The sequence below is a fragment of the Coregonus lavaretus genome (genome assembly GCF_964263955.1).
Source record: "Coregonus lavaretus genome assembly, contig: HAP1_SCAFFOLD_102, whole genome shotgun sequence".
NCBI lineage: Eukaryota > Metazoa > Chordata > Actinopteri > Salmoniformes > Salmonidae > Coregonus > Coregonus lavaretus.
This window is the reverse complement of record NW_028159396.1, coordinates 496,867-506,680: the sequence shown is the minus strand read 5'-3', so window position 1 is coordinate 506,680 and position 9,814 is coordinate 496,867. Positions and strand designations below refer to the sequence as shown.

The 9,814-nt window shown below is 44.1% G+C and overlaps 1 protein-coding gene across 1 annotated transcript; it reads left to right on the top strand.

The window, feature by feature from the left end:
• Nucleotides 1-1,315: 1,315 nt before the first annotated feature.
• Nucleotides 1,316-2,810, top strand: LOC311122908 (uncharacterized protein; the record flags this gene model as incomplete). The annotated part of the gene is made up of 1 exon (XM_084197211.1): nucleotides 1,316-2,810. One exon carries the CDS (start codon nucleotides 1,316-1,318, stop codon nucleotides 2,468-2,470), a length of 1,155 nt encoding a protein of 384 aa, XP_084053337.1. The 3' UTR covers nucleotides 2,471-2,810.
• Between the last annotated feature and the right edge of the window lie 7,004 nt (nucleotides 2,811-9,814).

Below are 9,814 nucleotides of genomic sequence, written 5' to 3'. Positions count from 1 at the left end.
TCGTTGAAAACCACATTTTTCATCTTCTGTGGTTTGGTAACTTCCTGTTGTTCAACGGACCGGAATGAAGAAGCAGAGTTTGGAAAAAATGTATTTGGTGTCCATTAAGTCTTAAACAGCAAGGGGGCATTGTTTCCACTCCGTTGTGGCCGTCCCCATTTAAATGCAAGACCTCATCATACCATTGTTGTGTTGTTTTACCCTCAGTGTACTAACTTGAACTCCACTACCCTCTTTTTGGGATTTACAGGAAACACCTATCCCACCCCCCTCCTCCCTCTCCCTCCAACCCTCCTCCCCCCTCCCCCTCTTGGGGTCCCCAGGTCGTGCCTCTCCTGGTAACTTACTGCTGGGTCTGAAGAGGGTGTCTGTGCTGCTGGTCGACTGCAGGAAAACACCGGGACAGAGTGGGTTTATGCTCTTACATACATTTATTTTGGGACACTCCCTAGATGTCCTTAATTACCATTAAATACCTTCTTAAAATGTAGACTCATTAGAAGCACTCCTACCCCATTGGTTACATTGATGATTTTAACCCATCCAAAATGCTCAAATCCGATCACAAGAGTTGGAAAGCTGGGCCTTGAACTAACTTCGATATGAAGAAGGAACCCTAACTGTCTGTCTTTGTTTCACAGGGGACAGCCCTAACCGTCGCTCTCTCAGTAGAAGGGGCTTATCATCTGGGGAGGCTAACCAACATCATGATGCTGACGAGGCAGAGAAGAGTCTCTCCAGATCAGAACACCTCAAGAAACACCAGCAGAGACTTACAGGGAAGAAACCTCACTGCTGCTTTGACTGTGGAAAGAGTTTCACCTCTTCAGCAAATCTTAATACACACCAGAGAATACACACGGGAGAGAAACCTTACAGCTGTGATCAGTGTGGGAAGAGATTCACTTGGTCAGGACACCTGGCTAGACACAAGAGAATACACACAGGAGAGAAGCCTTTTGGTTGTGATCAGTGTGGGAAGAGATTCACTTGGTCAGGAAGCCTGGAGTTACACAAGAGAATACACACAGGAGAGAAGCCTTACCACTGCTCAGACTGTGGAATGAGCTTCACCACTTCAAACGAACTTCTAGTACACCAGAGAACACACACAGGAGAGAAGCCTTTTGGTTGTGATCAGTGTGGGAAGAGATTCACTCAGTCAGGACACCTGGCTAGACACAAGAGAATACACACAGGAGAGAAGCCTTTTGGTTGTGATCAGTGTGGGAAGAGATTCACTGAGTCAAGAAGCCTGGAGGTACACAAGAGACTACACACAGGAGAGAAGCCTTACCACTGCTCAGACTGTGGAATGAGCTTCACCACTTCAAACGAACTTCTAGTACACAAGAGAATACACACAGGAGAGAAGCCTTTTGGTTGTGATCAGTGTGGGAAGAGATTCACTCAGTCAGGAAGCCTGGCTGGACACAAGAGAATACACACAGGAGAGAAGCCTTTTGGTTGTGATCAGTGTGGGAAGAGATTTACTCGGTCAGGACACCTGGCTTTACACAAGAGAATACACACAGGAGAGAAACCTTATAGCTGTGACCAATGTGGGAAGAGATTCACTGAGTCAAGAAGCCTAGAGTTACACAAGAGAATACACACAGGAGAGAAGCCTTACCACTGCTCAGACTGTGGAATGAGCTTCACCACTTCAAACGAACTTCTAGTACACAAGAGAATACACACAGGAGAGAAGCCTTTTGGTTGTGATCAGTGTGGGAAGAGATTCACTCAGTCAGGAAGCCTGGCTGGACACAAGAGAATACACACAGGAGAGAAGCCTTTTGGTTGTGATCAGTGTGGGAAGAGATTTACTCAGTCAGGACACCTGGCTTTACACAAGAGAATACACACAGGAGAGAAACCTTATAGCTGTGACCAATGTGGGAAGAGATTCACTCAGTCAAGAAGCCTAGAGTTACACAAGAGAATACACACAGGAGAGAAGCCTTACCACTGCTCAGACTGTGGAATGAGCTTAACCACTTCTCAGGGACTTGTAATACACAAGAGAACACACACAGGAGAGGAGCCTTACCACTGCTCAGACTGTGGAATGAGCTTAACCACTTCACAGGGACTTGTAATACACAAGAGAATACACACAGGAGAGAAGCCTTACCACTGCCCAGACTGTGGAATGAGCTTTACCACTTCAAGCGGACTTCTAGTACACCAGAGAACACACACAGGAGAGAAGCCTTTTGGTTGTGATCAGTGTGGGAAAAGATTCACTCACTCAGGAAGCCTGGCTGAACACAAGAGAATACACACAGGAGAGAAGCCTTACCACTGCCCAGACTGTGGAATGAGCTTTACCACTTCAAGTGGACTTCTAGTACACCAGAGAACACACACAGGAGAGAAGCCTTTTGGTTGTGATCAGTGTGGGAAGAGATTCACTCAGTCAGGAAGCCTGGCTTTACACAAGAGAAAACACCACACTGTTGGGTAACCTTTCCACTTTTGGTAGCTCAATCCATTTAATGGTAGACTAGTGTACACACACCGGAGAGAAGCCCTACAGGGTGAGTTTTGCCACCTCAAGCGTTCTTAATGTGGCCTTCCTTTTTCAACAACAACACGGACTCATCAGAAGCCTCGGTAGCTTGCTAGCAAACAAACAAACCACAAAGTTGGCTGCTTCAGAGTTTTTAGATATTTTTCTCAGATGTTACTATGGTATACTGAAGTATAATTACAAGCATTCCATAAGTGTCAAAGGCTTTTATTGACAATTACATTAAGTTTATGCAATGAGTTAATATTTGCAGTGTTGACCCTTCTATTTCAAGACCTCTGCAATGGCATGCTGTCAATTAACTTCTGGGCCACATCCTGACTGATGGCAGCCTATTCTTGCCTAATCAATGCTTGGAATTTGTCAGAATTGGTGGGTTTTTGTTTGTTCACCCGCCTCTTGAGGATTGACCACAAGTTCTCAATGGGATTAAGGTCTGGTGAGTTTCCTGGCCTATGGACCCAACATTTCGATGTTTTGTTCCCCGAGCCACTTAGTTATCACTTTTGCCTTATGGCAAGGTGCTCCATCATGCTGGAAAATGCATTGTTTGTCACCAAACTGTTCTTGGATGGTTGGGAGAAGTTGCTCTCTGAGGATGTGTTGGTACCATTCTTAATTCATGGCTGTGCTCTTAGGCAAAATTGTGAGTGAGCCCACTCCCTTGGCTGAGAAGCAACCCCACACATGAATGGTCTCAGGATGCTTTACTGTTGGCATGACACAGGACTGATGGTAGCGTTCACCTTGTCTTCCCCGGACAAGCTTTTTTCCGGATGCCCCAAACAATCGGAAAGGGGATTCATCAGAGAAAATGACTTTACCCCAGTCCTCAGCAGTTCAATCCCTGTACCTTTTGCAGAATATCAGTCTGTCCCAGATGTTTGTTTTTTTTTGCACAATTGGTGGCTGACTAAATACTTTTTTCCCCCACTGTGCAAATTGCCATCATAAAAACTTTGTGAAAATTATATTATTATATTTGTGTCATTGTCAAAACTTTTGACCACGACTGTATATTAACAGCAGGGTTTTAAACCCAGTCTGTGTGCTTACTAGTTATTACATGTCATATACAGTTGAAGTCCTCTGTGGTCCTCTGTAGCTCAGCTGGTAGAGCACGGCGCTTGTAACGCCAAGGTAGTGGGTTCGATCCCCGGGACCACCCATACACAAAAATGTATGCATGCATGACTGTAAGTCAACACAACTGATTGGCTCAAACTCATTAAGAAGGAAATAAATTCCACAAATTAACTTTAAGAAGGCACACCTGTTAATTGAAATGCATTACAAGTGACCACCTCATGAAGCAGGTTGAGACAATGCCAAGAGTGTGCAAAGCTATCTTCAAGGCAAAGGGTGGCTACTTTGAAGAATCTCAAATATAAAATATATTTTGATTTGTTTTGATATTTGGACCCCAGGAAGAGTAGCTGTTGCCTTGGCAGGAACTAACGGGGGATCCCTAATAAATACAAACACTTTTTTGGTTACTACATCATTCCATATGTGTTATTTCATAATTTTCATGTCTTCACTATTATTCTACAATGTAGAACATAGTAAAAATAAAGAAAAACCCTTGAATGAGTAGGTGTTCTTGAGTATGTGTTCTAAAACATTTGACCGGTAGTGTATGTAAATTAGATAAATGAGATATTTCTGTATTTAATTTCAATAGATTTGCAAAACATTTCTAACAACATGTTTTCACTTTGCCATTATGGGGTATTGTGTAAGGGGGGAAAAAACGATTTCATTAATTTTGAATTCAGGCTGTAACACAACAAAATGTGGAATAAGTCAAGGGGTATGAATCCATTCTGAAGGCACAGTAGCTATAGATAGTACACTGAATAATGAAACAATCCCTAGTAAGCTAATGTTTCGAGGGCGTGCTGACAGTATTATTTGGCATTAATAGACTGGTTTTAAGCACAACAGCGTTCTATCCAAGCTGGGAGAGAGCACGAGGAGGGATCATGACATGCAGGTTCAGGTAGCAGCTACAGGACAGTTGTATATTATTTTAAACATCAATTGGTAGCTGGTTAGTATGCATGGATAATTTATTTAAAAATCTGCAATGTTTGAATGTCCAGTTTTAATTACTGAATAAGAAATGACATTATTACCACCAGCCAGCAGGCTATAAAATTGCAGCGTTACGACACCGTGTATAGATTTCGTGAAATGTTAGGCCCTGTGTTGCTCAGTTGGTAGTGCATGTCGTTTACAACGGCAGGGTTGTGGGTTCGATTCCCACGGGGGGCCAGTATGAAAAATATATATATATATATGCACTCACTAACTGTAAGTCGCTCTGGATAAGAGCATCTGCTAAATGACTAAAATGAGAAAATGACGACCAAATAGAGGCCTACCAATAAACCTTTATCCATTAGCTAAAGAAAAGCTTTACATGCTCTTGCACCACAGGAACCCTATCATCGATTAATTAGGAATGTAGCCGCATAGAAATGTCTCTATTTCAGCACGATGTACAGCGATCGGTTTGTGAGTGGATATCTGGCTGAAACATTCTATTTTATTTTATATTAGGAAGAGTGCCAAAGTCCAACGTTGTGGGGTCCAGAGAAACTGCATTAACTTTAGAAAATGAGTTACTAAAAGCAGAAGGCTTCCTATGACTCGAGTAAAAGTAATTTCCTCTCAATCTTAAATAAGTATGCCCCATTCAAAAAATACAGAACTAAGAACAGATATAGCCCCTGGTTCTCCTCAGACTTGACTGCCCTTGACCAGCACAAAAACATCCTCTGGCCTACTGCATTTGCATCGAATAGCCCCCGCGATATGCAACTTTTCAGGGAAGTTAGGAACCAATTTACACAAGCAGTTAGGAAAGCAAAGGCAAGCTTTTCAAACAGAAATGTGCATCCTGTAGCGCTAACTCCAAAAGGTTTTGGGACACTGTAAAGTCCATGGAGAATAAGAGCACCTCCTTCCAGCTGCCCACTGCACTGAGGCTAGGAAACACCATCACCACCGATAAATCTACAATAATCAAGAATTTCAACAAGAATTTTGCTATGGCTGGCCATGCTTTCCACCTGGCTACCACTACCCCAGCCACCAGCTCTGCAGCCTCCGCTGCAACTTGCCCATGCCCCCACCGCTTCTCCGTCACACAAATTCAGACAGCTGATGTTCTGAAAGAGCTGCAAAATCTGGACCCCTACAAATCATCTGGGCTAGACAATCTGGACCCTTTCGTTCTAAAATTAGCTGCCAAAATTGTCGCAACCCCAATTACTAGCCTGTTCAACCTCTTTTTTGTAACGTCTGAGATCTCCAGAGATTGGAAAGCTGCCCATCTTCAAAGGGGGTGACACTCTAGATCCAAACTGTTACAGACCTATATCCATCCTGCCCTGCCTTTCGCAAGTTTTTGAAAGCCAAGTTAACAAACAGATCACCGACCATTTCGAATCCCACCGTACCTTCTCCGCTATGCAATCCAGTTTCCGAGCTGGTCATGGGTGCACCTCAGCCACGCTCAAGTTCCTTAAACGATATTATAACCGCGATCGTTAATAGACAGTACTGTGCAGCCGTCTTCATCGACCTGGCCAAGGCTTTCGACTCTGTCAACCACCACATTCCTATTGGCAGACTAAATAGCCTTGGTTTCTCAAATGACTGCCTCGCCTGGTTCACTAACTACTTCTCAGATAGAGTTCAATGTGTCAAATCGGAGGGCCTGTTGTCTGGACCTATGGCAGTCTCTATGGGGGTGCCACAGGGTTCAATGCTTGGGCCGACTCTTTTCTCTGTGTATATCAATGATGTCGCTCTTGCTGCTGGTGACTCTCAGATCCACCTCTAAGCAGACAACACCATTTTGTATACATCTGGCCCTTCATTGGACACTGTGTTAACAAACCTCCAAACAAGCTTCAATGCCATACAACACTCCTTCAGTAGCCTCCAACTGCTCTTAAACACTAGTAAAACTAAATGCATGCTCTTCAATCGAACGCTGCTGGCACCCGCCCACCCGACTAGAATCACTACTCTCGACGGGTCTGACCTAGAGTATGTGGACAACTACAAATACCTAGGTGTCTGGTTAGACTGTAAACTCTCCTTCCAGACTCACATTAAGCATCTCCAATCCAATGTTAAATCTAGAATCGGCTTCCTATTTCGCAACAAAGCCTCCTTCACTCATGCTGCCAAACATGCCCTCGTAAAACTGACTATCCTACCGACCCTTGACTTCGGCCATGTCATTTACAAAATAGCCTCCAACACTCTTCTCAGCAAATTGGATGTAGTCTATCACAGTGCCATCCGTTTTTCACCAAAGCCCCATATACTACCCACCACTGTGACCTGTACGCTCTTGTTGGCTGGTCCTCACTACATATTCGTCGCCAAACCCACTGGCTCCAGGCCATCTATAAATCACTGCTAGGCAAATCCCTGCCTTATCTTAGCTCATTGGTCACCATAGCAACACCCATCAGTAGAATGCGCTCCAGCAGGTATATCTCACTGGTCATCCCCAAAGCCAACACCTCCTTTGGCCGACATTCCTTCCAGTTCTCTGCTGCCAATGACTGGAACGAACTGCAAAAATTTCTGAAGCTGGAGACACTTATCTCCCTCACTAACTTTAAGCATCAGTTGTTAGAGCACCTTACCGATCACTGCACCTGTACACAGCCCATCTGAAATTAGCCCACCCAACTACCTCATCCCCATATTGTTATTTATTTTGCTCATTTGCACCCCAGTATCTCTATTTGCACGTCATCTCTTGCACATCTATCATTCCAGTGTTAATAATAATTGTAATTATTTTGCACTATGGCCTATTTATTGCCTTACCTCCATAACTTGCTACATTTGCACACACTGTATATATATTTTCTGTTGTATTTTTGACTTTATGTTTTGTTTTACCCCATATGTAACTCTGTTGTTGTTTTTATCGCACTGCTTTGCTTTATCTTGGCCAGGTCGCAGTTGTAAATGAGAACTTGTTCTCAACTGGCTTACCTGGTTAAATATACGTTAAATAAAATAAAACAAATAAAAATTATTTGTATGTTGGCCGAATCACAACGTTTCAGTTGAACGGAAGTGAAGGCGGAGCCTGGCTCTTTTCTCTTGTGACTTTCCGCTCCGTGCAGAGTAGAACACCAGACAACATGATTGAACAAAGGAGGAATGTTAAAATGATATCGGACGGTCACTTTTGAAAATGAGCTAAACAGACTACTGCTGGAGTATTATTTATATGTTGGCGGAAGTCCTATTTTTCAGTCGAACGGAAGGAGAGGTGGAGTCACATGTTCTCTATTCTCCATTTTGTCTTGTGACTTTAGGCAGAGAGTCACATATACAGGTAAAAGTCAGTAAATTAGAATATTTTGAAAAACTTGATTTATTTCAGTAATTGCATTCAAAAGGTGTAACTTGTACATTATATTTATTCATTGCACACAGACTGATGCATTCAAATGTTTATTTCATTTAATTTTGATGATTTGAAGTGGCAACAAATGAAAATCCAAATGAAAAAAAAAAATAGTAATTTAGTAGATGCTCTTATCCAGAGCGACTTACAGTTAGTGAGTGCATACATTTTTCATAGTGCCCCCCGTGGGAATCGAACCCACATCACTGGGGTTGCAAGCTCCATGCCCTACCAATTGAGCTACACGGGGCAACACTATAGCTACATCGTTACTCAACCATTGATCAAATGCCAGTTGAATCAGCTGCGCTTTCCTCCTGTGCAAATGAGCTCCTTGGTCTTCATTGTGCCGCTTGCTTGGTGGTGCTCCTTGCTTAGTGGTGTTGCAGACTCTGGGGCCTTTCAGAACAGGTGTATATATACTGAGATCATGTGACACTTAGATTGCACACAGGTGGACCTTATTTAACTAATTATGTGACTTCTGAAGGTAATTGGGTGCACCAGATCTTATTTAGGGATTTCATAGCAAAGGGGGTCTCATCATCACAGTAGACTTTGCTGCTGTTTTTCACTTGTTGAAAAAGAGTTCTCGCAAGTTGCTGTGGATTCTCCAAATGTTAATCCCAGCTTCAATGCCATCATCACAGTAAACTTTGCTGTTAGAGGCCCGGAGTATCTCTCCAAAATCGCTCTGCGTCTCCAGATCGGGCGATTTCAGTCTGTAGAAACTGGCGTGAGACAGTAAACTCAGCTTCCACAAAATCTCCTGAGATTAAGTCCAGCAGTGGTTTCACTTTTTCCACATCCATAAATGTTTCATTCTCTGGGTGCAAGGCACACAGGGCCTCAACGAGTTGGCTGTTTCGTTCATTAAATCTTGCTGACATTTCTCCCAGTACAGCATCCAGAGTGCTGAAAAACAGTCTGTTCCACTCCCTCTCATTGTCCTCTTCTAGCTGGCCCATTGTTGTTTCCACCACATATTCTTTCAGATTACTACTCACTACTCTTTGCCGTTTGCTTGGAGCGGGGGGGGGGGGGGGGGTCCAAGTGTGCTTGAATTTCTCCCATAACTCATCAAACTATATCTGCCTTGCAGGAATATTCCCGTCACCCTCTGCCTTTGAACCACGCGCCCGTTTTCTCCCACAGTACAGGCGGGTTGGGTATTTCCCCAGACAAACCTGCGCTGGCTCCTCATCACCGACGTCGTCAGGCACTAACGGAGGCGTCGGTGCTTGTAATATACTGGCGGTACTGCTGCTAGGTTCGGTCTTGGCGGCTGCAGGCCCCTCCTCGGGTTGGTTACCTCCTATGTCACCAGGCTGCAAGACTGTTGCTCAGGTGCCTTTGCTGCTGGGCTCGGCGGCCATGGCCTCGGTGATTAGCGTCGGCCCAGTGGCCTTGCCTTTGGCCTCTGTGGCAGGCTTAACCCCGCCGCTTTGATCCGATGCTGCCGTTGTGCCCTGGCGAAGCCACTTTCTAATATACATCATACTATCAGCTACCTACCTAATTGTTAACATTAGCTAAATTCCATCCAGCTGCTCCGGTGAATGTTTTTTTTTCTTCGTAGTATCCTAAGAACACAGCCAAGACAACGCAGGAGTCAAGACAAGTCTCTGAATGTTCTTGAGTGGCCCAGCCAGAGCCCGGACTTGAACCTGATCTAATATCTCTGGAGAAACCTGACAATAGCTGTGCAGCAACAGGCCCCATCCAAGCTGACAGAGCTTGAGAAACTCCCCAAATACACGTGTGCCAAGCTTGTAGCGTCATACCCAAGAATACTCTAGGCTGTAATCGCTCTCAAAGGTACTTCA